Here is a 23,566-nt window from a genome sequence, read left to right on the forward strand (position 1 = left end):
AAGATGAGCCTTTAGTACTCAGATTTTGTGTACGAAAGAGCAATTACATAAGTATTTCCACAAAAGCATGGTGAATAAAAACTGTTGTAATATTAAGGAATAAGATCACATTTCATATTTAATTCCAGTTTAGAGACTTGTTTTTACCTTCTGCTCTATGGACAGGACAGGCTGCCAGGGTTCTCCAGATAAACACAAATTCACAACCATCCTCATGCTGAAACATAGGTGAGCCCTACAATACAAACACATGGGGCATAATCACCAATTCTAATATTTAAAGGTTTGTCTTTCTGGGTAAGCAGTGAGGGGGGGGGAGAAGATAAATGCATTTTATAAAACAAACAAAATCAAAGTGTATGTCTAACTCATGAAGATTAGATGCAAGTCTGCTCGAACTCAATGTCTGTACTTTTAACCCTATCAATCAGGTCCCGGAACAAAGCCACTTTCATTGCGTAATAATGGGAAGTCTAGTATCGCACAGCATAAAACTTTATTCAATAAAAGCCAATGAAAATGTTATTTTCCCTTTTCTGGTTATTAGAGTACACTGAAAAACGTCAAAAAAAATTTAGAGGCCTCAATTATGTTTTTTTTCTGGAATGCAGAAAAATACATTTTGTTACATGCCATAAGACTGACCTATTACTAGGATTTGAATTTTATATAAAATCAACACACACTTACAAGGGTCTGATCACACTCAAAGAGGATACGTGTAGAATAGCGCTGTTTATCTTTGCATGTGTCACCATTCAAGTAAATAATACTAAGAGACCCATCAGTAGCAGCTTGAGGACTTATCTGAATAACACCAAGGTTCTGGCCTTTATCAGCAGATTTCACGCAGGAGCCTATTGCACCACCTGCAGGAATAGGAAATTTTATGTCAGCATATTGCATTTTCACTACAGAAAACTCCACTTATGTAGACATACCGTATGTACTTGTTCATAAGCTGAATTTTTTTTAGTAAAAAAAGGGAACCACCAGAGATGGGGGTCAGCTTATGAATGGGTATAGAAAGGGAGAGGTGGGACACAGCCCCTCCCCCCAGCAGAGGGAGCAAGGAGAGGCAGTACTGCCAGCAGAGCCAGAAGGGAAGAGGTGGGGCCAGAGTGTCTCAATTTCTGGCCATGCTGCTCTCCCCTCAGTGTCCGAAGCAGCCGCAATGCCCAGCCTGGCCCGCTGGAGCGGGCTGCGGCCACGCTGCCCGGCCTGGCCCGCTGGAGCGGGCTGCGGCCAGCTCAGAGACATCCTCCTGGGAAGGGATAGGATGAGATAGGGAGTGTATGGGGAGGTCTCTGGCTAGGGGTGGGGTCATGTGGGAGGTGGTCACAGGGGTTATTCTCCTGACTCCCAGCTTCTCTCCCCCAAAAGATTTCCCCACCAGTTTCTGTTCCGGCCCATCAGGGTAAGCAGCTGGCGCGCTGAGACACTTTATTTACTTAGGTTTACCTCCATGCCTGTGGACGCTCAAAGTAAACAAACCACCTCTGCCCACCAGCAGCTTATCCTGATGGCCCAGGAGCCAAAGTTTGGTGACCTCTGATTTACAGGGTCGGCTTATCAACGGGATATAAAAAAATTTCCATTTTTACTTATCCGTCTTGGGGGGGGGGGGGGAGTTGGCTTATAAACAAACCAGCTTATGACAGAGTATATATGGTAATTTATAAAAAAAGAAAAAGAAAAAGGAGTTGGTCAAAAAATGCAGTAGCTCATAAAGAGTGAACTGGTCAGGGATCAACTATATAAGAAATGTCACCAGTTCATCTGAAGCTGACAGCACATTTTATTTAGAACTTTACTTTGGTTTTGTTAGGCAACAGACTGAAAATGCACCTTTCTAAGTTTATTTATTCATGATTGTGTTTCCAGCAAGTTGTCTTACCACATTAAGATAAACAGAAGGGGCTTTTTAAAAAAAAAAAAAAAAAAAAAAAAAAAAAAAAAATGTATTTATGGCTACCACCTTTGCTATAGCATGTACTAACAGCAACTGGTTCAATCCTAAAATAAACACAACACAGAAAGAGATAAATATCAATTCTTTACTTCATAAAAAATTACTCAAAAATTGGTACTTAAGTCATAAACCACAAGCTAGGAAGAGAGCATTTTAATGCACCACTGTCAGCTTACCAGGACATCCAGGCACATAAGGTAGAGGCTTGCAAACATTCAAATAGAAAGTTCTTGTTTTTGCATCTTTTGAAGTATCTACAGCAATCCAGGGCTCACCCTCTTTGCTCAAGTCACTTAGATCATACTCGTTTCCAGCTGCATCTGAAATGTATTTGGGATGTACAATATAAATTGAGGGGATATATATGGTATTGTATATTAAAAAACCTGACCTTTGCCATGTTCTTAGTACAAGGTTAGATGGCTCCTCAATACATACTAAGAGTCTCGTTACCAATATGAATTTATTAAGGCAGCAGTTCCCAAACTGATCCATAGAACCCTGCAGAAGATTTATGAAAAGCTAACTGGCCAGCCAAAGAGACTGGCTCTGTTATACCAAACTGCATGCAGTGTTGCTGTAGCCATGTTGGTCCCAGGAGGAGAGACGGAGTGGGTGAGGTAGTATTTTAGTGGACCAAACTTCTGTTGGCGAGACACACAAGCTTTCCAGCTTAAACAGAGTTCTTCTTCAGATCATCTTTGTGTAATCTGGAACGCTTGTCTCGCACCAACAGAAGCTGGTCCAATAGATTATCTCACTCACTTCATCTCTCTAATACATGTATTGACAGCTAGAAAATGTATTAATTTCCCTTAGTTTTCCATGCAAGCATTGAAGTAATTGTCAGAGGAATGTTACTTCTGGACCTTTCCTCTCCCATTTGTTGTTAACATAGTACATTATGAAAGAGACAAGAACCCACTCCTAAATTAAGTACACTTAGTGGAGCATGTTTTTAAGCTATCTAAACTGAGGTGGCACCCAAACAGGATCAGGATCTCACTGAGCTCAAATGTTGTACGTACAGTTCTCAATGAAATGTTTTGGCATTTTTCCCCAAGCAAATCTTTCTCCCCATGGCATGGCCTTCCAAATGAACAGTATATAGACCTAATACTGCCACATGTGGTCACTTATCACTGAATCTGGAAGTGCCATATAATCTGTCTACAGACAAATCAAAAGGGCATAATGCTGTTCTCATAGCTCTATGGGTATAAGGATTAATGCTCTACGGGTGTGAAACATGGACCTATTCTGAACAGTATATTAAAAACAAATCTTGACAGTTTCTATTTGCAACACCTACAATGACAGCTGGGCATCAAATGGTAGGTCCAGGCATCCAATATGGAAGTCTTGTCAAAAGCTGGTTTAGTTGGTATCAAGAGTTATTTGCTTTGCATCCAACTGATACGGACACTCTGATGGACTGGTTATATAAGTTGTATGCCTGAGACCCATCAATCAAAACAAATTCGGTATTCTGAATTAAGCTCTGATAACTAAGTGGAGGGTACCCACATGCTTTTACATACTTATTTTTAAACTGTAATATTACATTTTTGAGTTTGCTTATCCTGAAGACAATGACATTTTTGACCCTACCTCAAACTTTCACCCAACTCCACAGAAAGCTTTACCTTTCGTTCAGTTACCCTCACCTCCCTGATATGTATTTCATGGACTACCACCCCCCCAGTGTACTTACCAGTAACCTGGCAGTCTACTGGAGCAGGGGAACAGGCTAAGGCTGTATGAAACTCAAAGAAAGTATTATGGATGCCCGCTGCACTGTTTATTTCTTCATCCACAAATTTAAGTTCTCCAGGGTACGAGTCATTGCAGATGAAAGTCACTGTAAAAGTGTCAGATGCTCCTGTGTGAAAATACAGACCATGATCTATTGTTGGGTGCAAATGAGATTTGTTTTCTAATCTCAGAATAAAGAAAAAAGTGAGCACTCTAAGAATAACAGTCAGTCACTCTACTAACTCAACATATCCATTTGTTGCATTAAATCAAACTGTAAACCTTAACAGCAGTCAGAAAAATTCTACCTTGTTGTCTGCAGTGTTTAGAATTACAAAAACAAAACTCCCGAACAGGGAGCGTTTAGAGGATCTGGGCCAGAATTATTCAACTACTAATTAGAGTCAAAAAACAAAACAAAAGAGACCCCAGTTTAAACCAACTTGTCATAGTAACAAATCACGGGCCGCTGAGGCTGATTTCAGAAATGAGAATGCCCAGTAAGAACTGTGCTCTTGAACCGTTGACCACAAAAAAAGCAGCTCACACATATACACGCCCCATCACTGTTCAGGCATCAGATATTGTTGCCATGGTTGCTGACAGGTTATCCATGAAAAAGTGAGCTCTGATTTCTAAGCAAAGTCAAGGATCTTGCCTCAGACATAAAGGAAACAATTATAGCATCAGAAACTGCAGTACTCTTTTGGCCTATCCCAATGGAATAGCTTCCAAGCAAAAACAGAACAAAGAGTCTCAAGACTGGTATTGCTGAGTGCAGTAGGTTGGGCATGAAGGGAGACCAGAAAACACACGAAATCAGACAAAGAGAACTTAAGTTACATAGGGCCTTAAGAAGCAGTGTCAAGAAGCTTGAGCTTTACTTAGTATTTCTGACATTATGATGTTAGATATCAACTTTCCAGTTACTCTTCATAATTGCAGGTTGTCCGTTTTCTATGGCACCCAGCAACAATATGTTTGGTGCTAATGGTCATGGTGACAGATCTTCAATCTATGGAGTATCATTTAAGCATTATGCTTAGTTTTAAGACTGCACATCAACCCTTCCTGCCCAGTGCTCCATTCTCAAACGGCCACATTCCCTTCCCAATAAACTCCATGTCTCCCAGCTTGGAACCCAGAAACTGAGTACATTCAGACATAAGTGAACAGTTTCCTTAGCATGTTTCAGCTTCACAAAAAGTGAATCTTGATAAGAAATAGGAGCAGTCATTCAAGACAGTATGCCACCTAGAGCTAATTAAAAGTTACTGATCAAAGTGTTTGAAAAGCTGTTTGTCAAAACAAATTGAAAACTTGTGGATAATTGAATTCAGCCAGTGTTCTGCCAAAAAAAAAAAAAAAAAAAAAAAAAAAAAAAAAAAAAAAAAAAAGCCCAAAGTGATCATAACTTGATTTTAGTTTCAATTTGAAACTATTTCATTTTGGTTTTTCCCCATCCCCCTTCCCACTCTTTCAGTGGGGGGGGGGGGAAGGAGGGGGGTCGCGCAGAGAGGAGGGGATGTTTCCTCTGATTTGTATTAAGTTAAAAACACTGAGAAAAAGAAAGTAAACTTAAACCCAAAACATTTGGTTTCAATAAACTATGAAAATTTTGACACATTCATTTCACAGAAAAATTGAGAGAGAGTCTTAACTCAGCTTTTCTGCAGAACGAAAAATTCCCATTTCCTTTGAACTTTTTGTAGAAATTAAATTTGGGTTTTTCAGACAGCTTTAAACACTGAATTTATCAGATATATTTTGTGCACAAATAGCAGGGCCTGGGAATGAAATCACCACCACAGAGCTAAAGCAAATGCCAATTCACTGAAAAACTGTAGCACAGGATTTTGAACTCACCTGATTTTACCTCAAAATTTCCTCTATAAGTAAGAGTAAGAAATCCTTCTGAGGACAGAGAGAGGGTTTTGTCCAATCCCACTATCCTCACTGATTTTAGACCTTCTACTTCACATCCACCAGCTGGTTTTCCGTCACTACCATCACCACAATCTGGTGCTGGTCCACAAATATTTAACTAAAAAAATTAAAATGTGAATAATATTCATTTTCCTGAAGAATTAATGTTGACAATCATTCCCACATAAAAAGCAACATTAGAACATAGTCCTTCTGTGGGCCAAAAGCAGCAGACGCTTTCTAGACAGGATAATTAAATTCCCCATTTCTGCACTCACCCTGGCTCTTGCTTACTTCCTTTTTTATGCATGTTGACATCAGTACAGAGAGGGTAGTTTCTCCATTTATGACTCCCCACCACCATCCAAAAGAAAATGCAGCATACAGTGTAGTATAGCCAGAAATACAGCAAAAACTACACTTGTTTTATAATTTTGTCAGCATCAGAAAAATGACTAAAGTTACTTTTGAAGTGTACCAGTTGTCAGTTTGACTTTCCTCAAAATTTCTTCTCACCAGCCACTGAAAAAACTACTTACCTGTCTTTAACTCCTCTCCCAAAGGAGGGCATTGCCTGGCTAACCCATAAGGATACTAGCACAAAGGACAGGATCAGTAGTCAAACTTTCCACTTTACCAACTAAGACCAGAAGGCATGAACGCAGTTTTGGCTAGCTGCAGTTTGTACACTTAAAACATTAAATTAAAAAATTAGAAAGTACCATAAATGTCTTCCCAATTCCGCTGGTTATATAGCCTTTTTCTGAAGCTAGTGGTTGCATGTTGAACAAAAAGCCACTGTTTGGATCTCTCACAGAGCAGGACTGAAAAAAAAGTAGGTGGGGTTGAGAGGGGAAGGAAGAGGTTAATTATTTTAAGAAGGGCCCTGCAGATAAACGTGGAATTATTATTTTTTTAAAGAGAAGTTACATACTTGTAGCTTTTAAAAAATTCAACCTTTACAAATATGCTTAATGACCAAGATAGGTACAACGTAATTTGGGAAAGGGCTAACTGAGATTTAATTTAGACTGACTAAGAGCAGTAACACCACCTTTGTATTCTTTAGCGTAGCACAAGAACAGCTGCCCATTTACTGATTGTGAAGCTACCCAAGAAAGTACACACCACTGGTATATTGGTACAACTGAACATAATGCTCTATAAAGCAAGTCTGAAAAGTCAACTAAGGAGAACTAAATGAAGGAGAAGAGAATGCATCAATGAAATTATAGAAGGACATGCAGATTTTTTGCAATATGGCCACTAATTTAGATCCAATCCAGGATGTACATAAAAATCTGAGGGTTATGTGAAATCAGTCTGATCTCCCTACAGGTATTTACAAATCCAGATGCAGCTGTGATGAGCTGAGCATAAATCTCTAGACAGATATAATACAGTTGGTGGTCTCCGCAGGGGAGCAAACAATTCAATGATCATAGCAAGTAAGTTACCCTATCTCCAGAAGAGGTATTTCTAGGTCAACATTCTAGTATATTAAGGCAATTTTCCCAAATGGCCCTACTACTGCTTCTCATAATGTACCTGTTCTATTGATCACTTAACAGAGGACTTCACTTGTGAGTATTCCAAGTCTGTTCCCTTTCAGCAGCTCTGGATTAACTTTAAAAATTACTTTGATAAAACTAGTTTTGCAGGAGACAATGTGAGGAAAAAAGGGACAACAAGTAACAGAGCATGAAGAACAATTTTTAATGGCTAGGAAATAGCCCTCCACACTCACCTGAGTTTCATCTTTTGTTGTTGTGACTGGACAAGCAGCTTCCGTGTCCCACAGAAAAGTGACAACACATTCTCGATTATCAATAAACCTGGGGCTGCTATTCTGAAAATTCAAATTGCAAAGAGAACAAAATAAAATTAAAAAGACTAATTTCAAGTGCCTCGGTGTTTCACCTTATGTCACAACTACTAATTCTTGGCAATTTGCTATTTTAATAAGAGTTCAGGGGCAAATTCTCAGTTGACTGAAAATCTGGTTTAAAAAAAAAATCATGTTACTGCACATGCACTTTGTAGTACTTTCCTCAGCCAAGAGTTCAAGACTTTCACTATGTAGGGTGCCTACACTTTAGGCTGAATAGTTAATTGTATTAAAGACCTGTACAAACAAACAAACAAACAAACCCTACTTATACACTTATCTAATCCAATTAATTGTATTTTTCATAAGTTTCAGGACTTGGCATATAGTCCATTATGGTAAGCAAGCAGTTATTACCGTTATGGAATATTGGGCAAATACAGCCATGAAGCATTAGAGGGTTAGTTTAACATTTCAGATAAGAAATACTCAGAAGTTTACTGTGATCAAATGTTATAGGTCCATCTTACTCCGCACTGCTTTGCTTTTGTGGGTAAGTGCTAAAATCCACACAAATATAATCCTATGTTCTTTGTATTAAGATTCAGAGCATAATGATATGCATTGATCTCAGAGTCATGCAACATTTCAGCAGCAACAATTATTATTCCAGGCTTTCCACCTTAAATCTGAATTCCCTTATGTGGAGTTAGTTAACTGTAGTTTTGATATAAACAAATGGGAAACAGTTATACATACCATGACAAAGCATAGAAACAATGAAACTTAATTCTGGTTGCCTTATAAAGTACATAGGTTTCCTCACTTTGCATCTATCCTCTCTCTCTATGGTCACATTAGAGAACTTACAATATGTATGTATAATTTAAGACTAGTAGAGTTACACGTGTAAATCCTAATGCGTATCAGGATCAGATGACAGTCACTCTTAAATATGGCCTCGAGATCAGACCATTAACATCTCAATTGTTAGCCAAATTAAAAAAAACAAAAAAAAACCCTAACCAGCAAGACTTAATACAAGTCAACTCTATATTCATCACTGAAGCACTAGTGATGGGGGTGGGAAAAATCACTATTCAGTCTTCAACATGTCTCCAGTATGACACTGCTTCTGTACCCCAGACAAAGCCTCAGAAAACATTAATACAATGAGGAGACTACTAAAAGCATTTCCATCCTTACAAGAGTGCCCTTGGAGCAGGTAAAATGGATTATGGTTGTATAGGACGTCCTCTTCCCATCAGCACTGATGCACACAGAACCATTTGTATAGATTAGAAGGACTCGACCACGTCCTTCAATTACTAGGCCTTTGCTAGCAATCCCCAGGTTACTAATGGAAGTGGTTTCAGAAAAGGAATCCTAGAATGAAGGGGGAAAAAAAAAGGATGTCAATGAAACAGCACTTGCTTCTCAAAAGTAAATAAACTAAAATCAAGCTTCCTCTTTTCAGCTATACCCAGAGTTCTTTGCTGTGCCAAAGTGACATTCCGCAATATCCTTGTTTTAAAGATGCAGTTAATTGCAAAACAGCAACTGAGAGGTTAAGAAATCTACCTTCCCCCCATCCCTCAAATTATCTTGACATTCAACAGTCCCATTAATCTATTAAGTATTGGTTTACAGGAAGGTGTTTAAGAGGTTACCCAAAGGCAACAATCTGTTTGTCAGCTAACTACAGCTCAGCAAAAAGATTTAGAGCAGGGGGGTTCCCAAACTGTGGTACGTGTACCATTTGTCACATGTGAACTTGATGTGGTAAAGTAAATAGACTGAACAACCTTTTAAGAAGGATTGCATGTGACTCAGAATTTGGGTGCCACTGATTTAGAGAGGGTTTGTAAAAGCTTTCATCTCACATTTGATGCTTCTGCAGTTTGTACTGCTTTTGTGAGAGACCAAGCAGTCATGGACTTAAGGGCATTTCCAATAAGTGACATGCTAGGTTTCCACAGGATAGAGCCAAAGTAGATTTTTGGGTATGCAATGTGTCATCAGGGCCAACAATAACAATCCTCTGCAGTTCTGATGTCCAGGGAAGTGAATGGCTGATAATGGACTACTCTACAGGTTTCCTTACTGTAACTCCATCTTGATGCAAAGCAGCAAGGGCGGTTCTACTAACCAACTCAAACTGCATAGAGATTGCCAATTGTGTATGACAGATGGGTACATCCACCCACCAACCAGGGGGCAGTAACTACCAAACTCATTTCCATTTGCGAACCAAGACAAATCCAAATGTGAGGCTCTGGAAATGGATAGATTACTGATTTAGCCAACAGAGTCCATTTCTTACTCTTAGAACTGCAGAGAACCAATGCTCTTCACAAAAGGAATGCCACCTGTCTCCATCAGTCATAGACATGGTCTTGCAGAGAAACACTGCTGAAACAATTTTTCCAGATATATAGCTATGCAAAAATCTTTTCCCACTCAATCTAGGTACTTGTATTGCCCTCATCACCATTAAATTTGAGCACCTCACAATCAGTCATGGATTTTATTGTCTACACCCCTGTGACTTAGGAAGTTCACCCTATTCCCAGGTGGGGAACTGAGGCACAGAGAGACTAAGGCAGTGGTCCCCAATCTTTCTGTGGCCAGAAGCACATTTATGTTTTCAGAAGAGTGTGGCGGGCGCCAACAATTTTTCAAGGCTTATTTTGTATTTGTACATTAAATCGTACAAAAATCATCATATTTAATATAACAAAATATATGAATCCAGAGAGAAGAAAGAAGCCGGAAAGAAGCTGCAAGGACAGAGATCACCAGTGCCCACAGCCCGGAGTTTTCTATCCCCAGCAGGCACAGGGCTGCGGCTTGTCACCCCTGCCGGGCACTAGGCAGGCCCCGCGCCTGCTGGGAACAGAACACCATGCTCACAGTCTGAGTTCTCTGTCCCCGCTAGGTGCCGGGCCACAGCTTCTCTCCCCTGTTGTGTACTAGGTGGGCACACATAAATGCTCCAGTGGGCGCCATGGCGCCCATGGGCACCACGTTGAGGACCACTAGACTAAGGGTATGTCTACCCAGGAAAAAGCTAACAAAACAAAACAGCAGTATCAGAGCCCAGGTCACCAGGAAACAGCTCAGAAGGAGAGGCTGTGGTTTGCTTTTAGTCTCACATCCCTTCTCTACCACAGTTCACTCTAATGTAGAATGTAAGAACAAACAAAGGCTGTGAATGAGTGAACAGCATGTTAAAGTATTTTAAGAGGCTCTCAGTTTGTGTAGGATCTGGCCTGAGAACTTGCACCAGAGTGGGTACAAGCTCCGTGGCATGTTAATTGCTTCATGATGCAGATGTAAAGCAGAAATCTGTTAAAATGTGACAGTTTAATAGGAAGCAGGAGAGTGATTGACAAATTTGTGGATGGGGACCTCTCCTCACTCTTCCTGGTATGTTCCTGCTGCTGCTGTTTGTTCCTGCAGTGGACTGCAGATACACATGCTCCAGAGACTCTCCTATGATACTGGCTGCACTGTCACCACACCTACACCAGGCTCCCCAACCTTTTTCTTTTTACTATTATTTTTTGGTTAAATAAACTGAAGCGTTTAAGAGTGGACCAAAATCTCACAGGCATCTACTTACAAAAGCCCATGAGATTTAGATTGGGGGGGGGGGGGGAAGAACCTTGAGATTCTGCTCCCATGGAAGAGGAAGAAAGAGGCCAGAGTTTCTTGACCTACCTGTTTATGCCCTTTAAGGCATAAGACTATCCACCCTCACAAGATGCATTGTAGATTTTGGTTGCAAATCAATAAGGTGCACAAAGGAAAGATAAGTGACTGAGGAGCGACAGGAATGGGAGACTGATAGTTATAGTATGGCCAGCCCTCAGGTGACTGTGTGGTTTTAAAAGCAGGCAGAATTTTGCTCTTGAGAAAATCTGGCATTACTCCAGATTTACAGGCTTGTGAGGGCAAGTTTGACCCTTAACTACTAGAGCTACTAAACTACATAGCACAGTCCTACTGAAAGATCTGCTAGTGATTGTGCCAATGCTTATGGTCCCATAGGCCATTATTTTTACTCTCCTATAGTCAGAAGGCACTTAAAATGGATCTTTGATCTATACACAACATTTGATGCACTAACTTTTGGTGCTGGGGTGGAAGTGATACTCACATTATCTTTTTCAAACTTCATCTGACAGCCTGACGCATATCGATCACACCCTGCAACAGGAACCAGAGGGCGGCAGACATTTATGTAATACTTTCTGCGCTCATTTGGTGCAGAGTTGTCCATGGCATACCAGTTTTCACCTCTATCTTCGGATTTTGATAAACTGAATTGCCAAAGTGAAATATTTATATTCTTAAATTACAATACACATTCCTCTAAGAAATGGAGAGAACTAGAGAGATTAATTTGTGAAGTGGCAAGAGGCAAGCTAAATCAATTCTTCAAAAAAAAAAGTATGCAACAACAACTAGTTCAGAAGCAGCAAATACAGTGTCTCCCTTATTTGCTATTATCATTGCAACAATCAGAAGTAAACAAAGGTACTAGAGTTATAAATTTTTGGCTGCAGAATGTTTCTTAAAAGTTAACTGCACTGTGTTCTTGTATGCAGATACAAAACAAAGAGAGACAAAGTTCTGATTGCACAACCATTTTTGCTATCAAAGCCAGCCAAAAAACAAAAAACACTAAAAAAACCCACCTCACTCACCCACATCACAATACAATGCAGGACACTAATCAACTTACAACTATGACAGGCACAGCAGTGTGCCTCCTCAAAATAGGGATATGCTTTTTCCTTCATTTTTGCTAGTCCTTTGCAATTCAAGATTATAAAGGATGATCACTGGTTTCTAATGTTGTCTAAGCAGCAGACACCAAATTAATTTACAGTGAGACTTTGCTAGATAGGACATTTGTTTTTACATGCAGGTTTTGTTCTTCAGGTTACAAGTCTATTTACTTCTCCCTTACCTTGATAAATCGTACTGTTCCATGGTGTTGGGATCAGTCACAACACATTCCAACGGCATCTCAGGACAGGCATATTTAGTGTACCATTTAAAGTTGTATGTGTAATTGTCTTCTACCTAAGTTACCAGAATCATAGGAAGACAGTCACAAATAGACTGCAGAATAGGTCAGAACAGTATGGCTTCTAAGAATATTATGAACTGATATGTCTTAACTTGGGTAAAATGGGCCTGTTCCCTTATACATGGGGAATATCCAACCTATGCTCTCTTAGGTTGCAAAAACTCAGGATCCACAGCTTGCTGATTTCTGTAGCTCTCCTGTCTGTTGTCATCCTCTTCATTGTGTATTTTCCCCCCAGTTCAGTTATCAAAACTTAATCTCTTCATTAATTTAGCATCTTTCATGCCACCGGATTCCACCACACTTTAACAAGTTACTCCTGCATATAGCTTCAGTCACAGATGCAGCCTCCTGAGATCCACAATGGCCAACTCTACTTTTATCCAGAGGAAACTACAGAAGAATATAAGGTATGGTGCAGCGCCAATAACCACAGTTGTTTGACGCAGAAGCAGAATGTAATTATTCAAGCTGGAAATCAGCCAGATCAGGGCAAACACCCTGCTGTTGCTCAGAATGCCAGACAAAAAACTTTGCAGCTCTCAAGATTATGACTGTAGCTAGAGGCAGATGCTCTGCAATAATTCAAAATGCCTTTTATCAGAATCCCCACTGCAGCTGCTGGGAGTTGGACTCTCGTTTACACAGGTTTCACACAGACACAAATGCAGCTGAGAATCACAGATCCTTGAAATCTAGGAGTTTCCACCCATGATCTCTTGGTCATTTGGAAGTTCTTACCTGGTATTCAGGCTGACCAATTCCAGCTTCATAATCACAAAGGAAAGTTATAAGGGTAGATCGCTCTGTTTTCTCCTCATTGTTGTAAGTCGTACCGTTTTTGTAGGTCAACTGAATCATTCCATCGTAATAGGAAAGTTTGGAACTGGGTTCTCCTAGACTCCAGGTATGTTCCTTGCTAAAAAGGCAAAAACATACACCTTGAAAAGAATTTATTTAAAATCAAATGCAAACTGAACTCTTAAGACACAACTTAAAAGCTAGGGTGTGTGCACCCACACAGAGTAAATAACTGACATAAATCTAACAAGCCTTGGAGGGAAACCAAGTTTTCAAAATGCTAGTTCTGAGCCCCATTAGTATATGGAGAGTAATACCCTTATTCTTTGAAGTGGAGGTCTTCTTTGAAAGTGACTATATGTGGCATGGGGGGAGGGGATCCAGGTTTATTGTATCTTTATGGCTTCCAGAGCAATTCCCCTCTACTTGTAAATAGGGAGGATGATTATATCCAACTTTTAGTCCTGCACACTGAACCTAGAGTGTAACAGCATAACTGGGCTCACAAGACACTCAACAAGCCAAATTCTGGCCTCGGTCACACCTATCCAACCTAGTCATTTTCAGTGAGGACAGAATTTGGTTCATCAAAACATTTATTGAATAATAAAGTGCTATTTTTACAATCATTTTGCAGATCAGAACTGCTCTTTAAGTGAAATTAAAGTATAACTCTCATAACTAAAAGTCTTCAAGGGTTCCCCCTGCCTCCATCGAGTGGGAGCTGTGAAGTGAGACGTTTTTACATATTGCTTAGCGCTCCTTTACCAGTAAGTTTGAAAGAATTACAGGACTTCATAATTAAACTTCAGCAAGCTAGTTACTGCATGACCACATCTAGAGACAGCCACCTAATGCACTATGTACAACAACTGACCAAGTACTAGAGGTTATATGAGACTGAAGATACTTGCTTTTTTGCCACTTGACATGCTGCTGCTGATTTTAGCAGACAGTGTTCCTCTGGCACACTGCTACAAATATTTATGTAGAAGTCATAATCTGTTGTGTTAATGACATAGCTGCCACTTTTCTTGGTTAATGGTGACAAGTCAAAAGAAAATCCTAGTGAGAAGCAAATGAAAAACCAATCACACTTGTTCAGTATATTCAGATTTGTTTTCAGTTTTTTTCCTTCATCTTTCTGAGCACTCTTGGCCTACAGTCAAGACAGCTATACTTTATTTTCTAAACCAAGTAGATAAATACAGGTGTAATTTGACTAAAGCAAATGCTCTTTTACATTTTACAGGTTTTTTCATCTAATCTGAATGCTCTGTTAAGAACTCTTATTTCTTTTGCACAACTGTCAAGTACATTTTACTACCGTCAAGAATGACTGGGGTTTGATTTTCAAAGTCAGATGCCTGGCTAAATTAAATGTATGATTGCAAAAGCAAGTGGAGTATTTGCAGATGCATATAGCAAGTCATGCACCTAACAGCCATTTCCACACGCCTAGTTTCGTAGCTCAAGCATCAAATGCAAGAGTGACTACACATAGCATAATCATTTTATGCATCTTAAAAACACACGATTAAATGTAGAATAGGCTGTCAAATATGAAAGCTCACATAAGCTTGAGATTTCTCCACTAACAAAACCCTCAAAATCCAACCTCTGTGGGAGTTGGGTACATACCTGCCTGAGCATCAGAGACTCTGCAGTTGTCTCCTTCAGTCTTAGACAAGACACAGGCAGCAGCTGTATACCACTCAAACACATACAAACACTCATCATTCTCCAAGTTAAAGACAGGAGCACTTTCTAGATCACCTGGCATTAAAAAAAAGAAGAGGGGCAGTATGGAACTGAATTGTCATTTGTTTTCAAGTCACTTCTGCTAAGCTTAGTAGCAAATAGCCTGACACAGACAAACCTTTCAGATGGCTGAGCTATCAGTTCCCTATTCCCACTGAATGCAGAAGCTGGCAAATTAAGAAGGGTACTTTTTTTGACAATATATCCCCATGACTTACAACATCTCTTCAAAAAAAAAGACTGGATGAAAGATTCTCCCCCACATAAATTTGTTTTTAAATTGTAATCCTATTTCTCCTTTGCTAAATCTAGGATACATGGACATGATACAGGTCCCTTATAGTGAAAAGTAGTAAGAGTCAAAGCTGTGTCGCTCTGCAACCCCTCTGCCTGGGCCTTATAACTTTTGGGGCCTGGAGGACCCCCTCCCACCCCAGAGTTCAGACCTTGCTCAGCCTCCATCTCTCCTTTGACTCTCACTAGGCACCTTTCAGCCAGCCTGAGCCCCTCACACCAGGATCTGCCCCTCCAGATACCCTCCCCACTCAGGGGTTTTCTGTAAGAGCTGCACTGCACAGCCCATCCTGGACAAATGCCCTGCAGCCAAGCTCTCGAAGGCCAGCTGCCAGGAGCAGCCCAGCACTGCCTCCCCACCAGAAGAGCCACACAGATCCCCTTTGAGGGACTGGGGACCCTTCAGCCAACCTGCACAGAGCCCACTTGCCTGCTGTCCAGGCTCCCTCCATGGCTGCTCCTCCTGCTGACCATAACTCCCTGAGCCCTCTCCACCACCAGTTACAGAGCCATCTATTCTACCTTGACAATCAATATCCCCGCGCACTCAGTCCCAGTCTCCACCATGGCCCTAGCCCCAATATCCCTCTGCCCTCATTCCCAAAGTCTCCCCTACTCTCTCTTTACCTCACCCACCTGTTCTCTCCCTTGCCAAGGGGAACTGGGGTTAAGCAGGGAGGAGGGCATCTTCCTCATTCCCACAGTTAATCCTATTCCTTCCCCACCCCTGAAGCTCTCACCTCCTCATGTCTGCCTTCCATCCAGTGTTGCCAATTTAGCAGTTCTGTCACTAGATTTAGCAGGTTGCCAGATTTCATTGGAAGTTGCATTTTAGAAAAGGTTTTGCCAAAGGGTTTTAATGGTTTTTAAACCATTTCCACTTTTATCTTTAATTATAAAAAGCTTAGAAAACAAATGGGTGTCAACATTCTCACCTGGCTTGCACACAAGAGTTATGACAGTTTTGATCATATTGTTATTCCCACAGCTGTCTCCATTTGAATAAGTAAGCTGAATCCTCTCTCCAACTTTGAGAGCAGACATGACCGTTCCTAAATTTTTAGGCTTGTTGTTTTTATCTGGGAGTAGGAGGGAGAGAAGAGAAAACAAAAGGAAGCTTACTTTATGACTACTTTGTGATTTCCCCGAGCTGGAAAAAAGCTGAAGCCAGTATCTATATATTACAGGGGGATGGAGGGGAGTAAAAACAGCTCTGAGAAACTTCTGTTTTGCATGATTATGGCAGTTTTGCTGTTTTACACCTTAAAAGCATTGTCACAAGGCCAAGAAACAAAGTGAAATGTACAATATTAGTGAAGAATGATTTCTCGTTAACGAGAAATCCAAGTACATATATGCTGTTTTTCTTAGGCCTTCTTTTAGGCACAAGGCACCACTTAATCCCCATTCTCTCCTCCAGCCCCATGCACACCCATTTTTTGTGACCCTGAGTTATTATAAAATCAATTTTTATAAGCCATATTTCACACCCACATTTGTTTCAAAATTGTGTACTCACCAACAGAGCAAACAGCTGCATCATCTGAGCAGACAACAGCTGCTCCTTTCTTAAGTACTTTATGACAGACATTGATGAAAAAGTGTTTATCTGCTTCGACAGGACTGCTGTTCACAGCTTCCCAATTCTGTGCTGACTCTGGGAACAAGAGATTTTATTTTGGATATAACACACAGTCTTGTCTAACAACCTGAGATCTCAAAAACACATCCACAATATGAAGAGCTGTTTAAAAAACACAGCTGCAAATAAAGTGACCTCGAGTGGAAACACAGAGAGGCTGCACCTTTAAAAGGCATTCAAATTCTTTCAGATTTTTTTTCATGAAAAGGAAATTGAACACTAATATCACACTCAAACGAGAAGATTAAGAACCTATGAAAAAGCTAAGAAGAGGCTCAGAATGGAGAAGTAGCAAGAAAATAGCACCTGGTTTCACGATAAATTAAAACTAGTTCGTAGAAAAACTGTCATTTATTTCTGCTGCTGTACCTGAACTGCGAATCAGAGGTGACAAATCATATCGTTTCTTCTTATCAGCTACTCTGCAAAGGAGAGCTTCCTTCTCCTGAACACAGGCGTATTTAGTATCCCAGGTGAAGAAATATGTGCAGTCCACCTCCCCAGTGAACACTGGGGCCCCTTTTCCTTCGTTACCTTATAGGATTAGAAAGCCAGGAAGACAATTAGGTTAAGAGGAAGTCTGGTAATGGCATTTGTGCCTTTCACATCCATGTCACAGCAGAAACATTACAAAGCTGTAATTCCAGGGCAGCAAGATGTGCTACAGCATCAGCCACAGAATTAACTGCAGACCATGAAAACAATAATGAAGAAACAGATCCTTTGGCGGCTGAACATTAAAAATAAAGTTAGTGCTTTAAAACCAAAGGTAAGTGCTCTCTAGCTGTTTGAAAATTTCTTTAGTATCTACCATAGTAGTCAAGAACAACAGTGCAATTATTCTCAACAGAAGCTAGTCTATGATGCCGAAGTACTTAAACTAGAGAATGACCCCTAACCAACAGATAATTAGATACAACCACGCTGACTCATAACCAGCTGGCTCCTGGACACAAGGGAGTAGTTCCACTAGTTCAAAAGCACATACAAGGGCTACAAAAGCCCTGTAAATTAACTAATCCATATGCTCACCTGCAGTCTCATTGCACTCAAAATTTATGACAGTCATTCGTTGAAAGCCAGAGCTACATTCATCTCCATCTGGGTATGTTAGCGTGAGATCCCCATCAGAGTACCTGATAAAAAAATCCCAGTACGTTAAATTAACCTTTGAAAAAACATTACTACCAGGCATGACCATGTTATTTGTCGCACCTAATGGAGGCCCAATTCATGTAACTGACAACTGCTTCATTCTTTCCAGGGGAAGAAACTGTTACTCAGCATAGCAACTGAGTTTTCCCATCAAATCGAGAATATTCCAATTGCTTTTTCCCTAGGATTTGTCAACCATAATTGAGAAATTCTGTTGTAACATCTTCCCAATTAAGATTAACACTAAGGCCCAATTTGCCACCTTATGCAGTTACTTTTCTGATCTGTAGTGTTTTACAACCAGTTTGCACGGGTATAAATGACTACATGCACGTGATCAAGGCCAGTGCAAAGATGTTTCATGCCCTAGGCGAAACTTCCACCTTGTGCCCCCTCCCTGAGGAACCCTCCGCTCCCCAACTCACCCCTCCTCCGAGCACGAGCACCCCGAGCATGCGATGGCTGCTTCACTTCTCCAGCCTCCCAGGCTTGCGGCGCCAATCAGCTTAGGCGCCGCAAGCCTGGAGGCAGGAGAAGTGAAGCAGCCATGGTGTGCTTTTCTCTTCATCAATCTACATGGCATGGGATTTCATCTTGCATTATTTATACATTTTCTGAAGAAAATCTGGATGTTTCTACCAGAAATTAATTTTTTTCTAAGATGACCATGGTTTTCATTTAGGATCTCCCGTGTGTCCAATACTCCGTTTATTGGAAGAACATAGCTTCACTTTTTAATCTACCTGGCATGAAAATATTTTCATGCAAAAGTTAATTTGCATTTCTATTCTTGAATGGGGAGAAAGTCATGTCTCAGAGTGTCTCACCCAGAAAAAAAAGTCAAGAAGCTATGAGGGTATGTTCTGGACGACAAGGCTAAGAGGCACCCCCTGTATATCGAATCATCCAAAGCGGCTGTTTTGCAAATACTAGCATCCAGACTAGCTTAGAGGTGCTTCAGTAAGGAATATGCTGATGTAGAGGTCTTGCTTCACTGTATAGGTTTGCAGTTCTAAACAATGCAAATTGCACATCACAGAAGTACAAGATATGTTTAACTTGGCAAAAGCATGCAATACGGTAAGAAACCCTAGCAGGTTCATTACTCTGTATAGCCTGGCTCCAACAGGATTCTGATGTGATGTACCAGTAAAACTCAGTGAGGCAACTCAAGGGCAGCAGCTAGAAAGTCTAGACAACAGGAGAGAAGTACTTTTTAGTACTCCTGCCCCTTGTGGGCCATCTTAGTGCCCCTGGTGCTTCACGGCTGCCATGGTGCTTGCAAGCACGGCTCTGCCAAAGCATTACCATGCTTTTTAACCTCACAAAATCCAAATGGATGTGTTAGGGATTGCTTTATTTATTCATCCTCCTACTGTATTCTGTACCTTTTACAAAACAGAAAACAGTTTCTATCAAACGTTTATCCCTTCTCTTTCAGTGACCTATCTGAAGTTGTAGTTCAGATGCCTTTACAAACCTGAGGGTTTGGTTCTTAAATTTTCCTGCCACTTTTTCCTGCTGACCCCGAGCCTTTACTTGGCAAGATGAAACAGATGCAGTGTCATCCTTGCAGTTGCCTGCACTGGTTTTCCCACAAATATTTAAGTAATAGTAATACTCTTCGTTTTCATCTTTAGCCACATATGGTGTGACATAGCCTAAGGAAACAGGGAAAGAAAATGAGTAAGGTGGCAGCTTTTTTTCTGTGAAAGGGTTCCAAGAAAAGAAACAACCCTGAACAGGCACTGGAATAAAAAAAAGACTGGAAGCGTGTGTGTCACCGAATTTCAGTCCCAAACGCTCTATACTGGATGCTATCCCAAGCTTCAGTTTTGGTCTATGGAATTCACTTTCTTCTCTGTTAAAGAAAAATAAGGTACTTACTAGGTTGTTGAGTGAGCGGTGTCAAGTCAATGGAGACATCATGCTGTTTACTGGTCAGACTACAGTTTCTACTTTCCAAGTAATCCCTGTGACAGGCATATTCAGTGACCCATTCAATTTCATACCGGCATTTGAGCTTGGCAGTGAGTTTGGGACCTGTGCGCTGATATGGAAATGAACATGATTAAAGTTGTAAATAAAAATAAGACCAAAGTTTTGTTGAGGTTTTTTTTGTTTGTTTTAATAAAAACAAAGATTTGACACAAAAGCTTCAGATGGAAGATGGGTATACCTAACACCCCTTCTTACCATTCCACCCCTCAGCTATTAGGTGAAAGTCACATTTCCAGCAAAGCGAGACCATGCTTCTGGAAATTTAAGAGAAATTTTTTTTTAAAAGGAAGACTAAAGAAAAAATTCAAGAATAAAGACTCCTGCATATTACGCAAGTTCTTCATCTTGATTTGTATATTTAATCTATATAAAATTTGTGTGCAGTATCTTTGTTCTTCACCCAAAAAAAAAAGTGACCAACCTTTTCAAATCTAGTGCTTACAATAGGGTAAATATGGATCTAGTTGCTTATTTAGATGCCTAAAGAGGATTCTTGGTACTAGATTCCAAAATGCTGGTCTTTTTTGTGTCTAAAATAAAAGGTACCGCATAAGACTAATCTCCTGAAAGGTTATAATAGTACAGCAAATTTACAAGAATCAGTGAATAAACCATCACTATTAAGAGTTGACTTAATGCAGCTAACATTGGTAAAAGACTTTCTATCTCTTTAAAAATACTTTGTAAGTTTTCTTCAAAGCACTTTAGAAGCACTAATCACCACCCTTGAGAGACTGGTAAAGCAATTCCAACTGATAGACTATGGCTTGCCCAACATGAGATTGTATCAGAGCCAGGATTATAATTGCAAATCATATGCTCAGACCACAAAATGGGGACACTACTCTGAATAAGATACTGAGTTACACAGGATTCACCCTCTCTCCTCCCTCCAAAAGTACTTTGGTAAATGCTTTTTACTATGGAGTTCTCTCCTCTTGCCTCCCTCCCACAACTTGCCCTCTCGTTAAAACTTCTGGGAAACCTATTTGCTGTATCAGAATATCAGTATCTCCTGATGAAGTTAATTCAATAATTAGACTTAAATCCTTATAATGACTTAATAATCGGAAGGAAAATGTGGTTAGAATAGACCATTTTAAATTCTGAATGTGTTTTAGTGGAAAGAAAGCATGAATGAAAATCTTACAAAAGTCTGCATTTAATATTTTTGCTTCCCAATTAAGATTTAAGCATACAAACATACTGGTCAGGCATGGAAAGATTGGGAAGGCAAAGGCGGAATTAGTAAGTCTGCCTGTATCATGGCTGCTACGTAAATGCAGAGAATTTTAAAATGAATGGGGAAAAAAATCTTTATTCAAATCAGTTTTAAAAGAGTGATCTGGCTGAAGTGTAGACAGCCACCTAGGTCAGGAAAGGGACAATAGGGTCAGTCCAAAACATGTAAAATGCGACAGGTTATGCAGAGAAAGTGTCAGCAATGTTAATTTCAGCCTGGTTTTAAAAGAGTGTCTTGCTGCCAAGATCACATGCAGGGCCGGTGCAACCATTTAGGTGACCTAGGCGGTTGCCTAGGGCACTGGGATTTGGGAGGCGCCATTTTCTTCGGCAGCGACCATGGCAGCCAGATCTTCAGCCACCCCAGTCACCTCTGGCATTTAGGTGGAGGGAGCTGAGGCAGGGGAGCACGGGGAGGGCCGCCAACAGCAAGTAAGGGGGCAGGGGGGTGGCACGCAGGGGAACTCCCTGCCCCAGCTCACCCCGGCCCTGCCTTCTCCCTGAGCACACCATGGCTGCTTCACTTCTCCTGCCTCCAGGCTTGCGGCGCCTAAGCTGATTGGCGCTGCAAGCCTGGAGAAGTGAAGCAGCCATCGCATGCTCGGGGTGCTCGTGCTCGGAGGAGGGGTGAGTTGGGGAGCGGAGGGTTCCTCAGGGAGGGGGCACAAGGTGGAAGTTTCGCCTAGGGCATGAAACATCTTTGCACTGGCCTTGATTACATGCCATTATGTGAGCTGGAACAAATGGATGTTGCTAGATGTTAAAGTTCTCAGCTCTTGCATAACATTTGATTATGCCAGATAGGATATATAACATACAAGGATGATTCTGCTTTAAAAACTAATCAGACATCATTTAAAGAAAGCACACGACACTTGTGGATTAAAGGCATGGTGCAATAGCAGAAGTAAGACAAATGGTCAGATTTAAATGGAACCAACTTTCACAGAACAAAGACTTGAAGCATGTCAAACAAAACAGGTTGGAGAACAGCACTTATTAGCAAGCAGAACTTCTTGCCTAGGAATAACGATCTACTCTAGAGAGGGCTATCCATTTCCACCCCAATGCTAGGGTCTAACAATCTCCTCACAATTTGAAATTCAGAAGAGAGCAGTTGTCACCCAAAGTAAAGAGACTCTTTAAGAGATAGCCTTAAGACATTTGTATTCCTAGGATTTTTTTTTGCAGTGTTATTGTAGCCATATTACTCCCAAGATATCAGAGAGAGAAGGCAGGCGAGGTAATATATTTTACTGGGCCAACTTCTGTTGGTGAGAGATAAGCTTTCAAGCTACACACAGAGCTAGTAGCTCACCAACCTTTTCTCTAATTTGTATTCCTAGTTACAGTTGTTTTATCTCTGAAAATATTTAGTTCTATTAAAAAACACAACCACTAATACTGAAGCAAGTATTAATACTTTGCACCTGAGGATCTCAAACATTAAATAAGCTTCATGAGCCCAACAGGAAAGCACATACTAAGTTTCTGCTCTCAGCAAAGTAGAGGCTGAAGCAGAGAGGTTAACTGAGAATAAACTTTTTTAGACTGCATTAATGATCAATTACCTCTTCTCTTCTCTTTGATGGGCACACAAAAGTAATAGTCACTGCTGGATTATGACCTTGACAGAAATTTGGCTTCTCTTCTTCACTGTATGTTTTCTCATAATTCAGTACAAGCCTAACAAAAAAATCAAACACAATAAATGGGAAGCCGGAAAAAAAATTCCAACTATAAAATAAATACGAAGTGTACTACATGGGAAAGCTAGCTAGCAAATACCAAGGGTGGGACACTTGCAATTTACCCAGAGACCCTGGGAGAAGCATTTTAAAAATATTAAAATTTTATCTTTAAAAGAGGACTTACGGGGGTGGGGGGAGGGGAGAGAAGATTCTGCCTTTTTGTTTAGTTACAAGAAGAATCTTCAGCCTTATTCTCCCCCTTGTCCTAAAACTATGACAGGCAGAGTTGACAGCACTACTTAAGTAGGTTGACACTTCCCATTGTACTCTCCATTTATCCAGCAGGCAGCAGTGTGCCATTAAAAAATTTGGCTCGCATGCCATCTTTGGCACAAGT

The 23,566-nt window shown here is 40.5% G+C and overlaps 1 protein-coding gene across 2 annotated transcripts in view; it reads right to left on the reverse strand.

Moving 5' to 3' along the window:
- Window positions 1–23,566, reverse strand: part of IGF2R (insulin like growth factor 2 receptor) — a 91,228-nt gene that overhangs the window by 39,595 nt on the left and 28,067 nt on the right. For both annotated transcript variants that reach the window (XM_050948984.1, XM_050948983.1), the window contains exons 7-26: window positions 23,050–23,164; window positions 20,123–20,285; window positions 19,716–19,896; window positions 18,113–18,216; window positions 17,450–17,614; window positions 16,958–17,095; window positions 16,374–16,517; window positions 15,025–15,159; window positions 14,298–14,448; window positions 13,324–13,501; window positions 12,460–12,575; window positions 11,644–11,806; window positions 8,688–8,867; window positions 7,401–7,502; window positions 6,376–6,477; window positions 5,594–5,771; window positions 3,687–3,854; window positions 2,149–2,292; window positions 691–869; window positions 148–235 (exon numbers count right to left, since the gene is read on the reverse strand). In XM_050948984.1, coding sequence (XP_050804941.1) covers window positions 148–235; window positions 691–869; window positions 2,149–2,292; window positions 3,687–3,854; window positions 5,594–5,771; window positions 6,376–6,477; window positions 7,401–7,502; window positions 8,688–8,867; window positions 11,644–11,806; window positions 12,460–12,575; window positions 13,324–13,501; window positions 14,298–14,448; window positions 15,025–15,159; window positions 16,374–16,517; window positions 16,958–17,095; window positions 17,450–17,614; window positions 18,113–18,216; window positions 19,716–19,896; window positions 20,123–20,285; window positions 23,050–23,164 — 2,894 coding nt within the window. The remainder of the gene's footprint in view (window positions 1–147; window positions 236–690; window positions 870–2,148; window positions 2,293–3,686; window positions 3,855–5,593; window positions 5,772–6,375; window positions 6,478–7,400; window positions 7,503–8,687; window positions 8,868–11,643; window positions 11,807–12,459; window positions 12,576–13,323; window positions 13,502–14,297; window positions 14,449–15,024; window positions 15,160–16,373; window positions 16,518–16,957; window positions 17,096–17,449; window positions 17,615–18,112; window positions 18,217–19,715; window positions 19,897–20,122; window positions 20,286–23,049; window positions 23,165–23,566) is intronic.

This window comes from Gopherus flavomarginatus, chromosome 4, assembly GCF_025201925.1.
Source record: "Gopherus flavomarginatus isolate rGopFla2 chromosome 4, rGopFla2.mat.asm, whole genome shotgun sequence".
NCBI lineage: Eukaryota > Metazoa > Chordata > Testudines > Testudinidae > Gopherus > Gopherus flavomarginatus.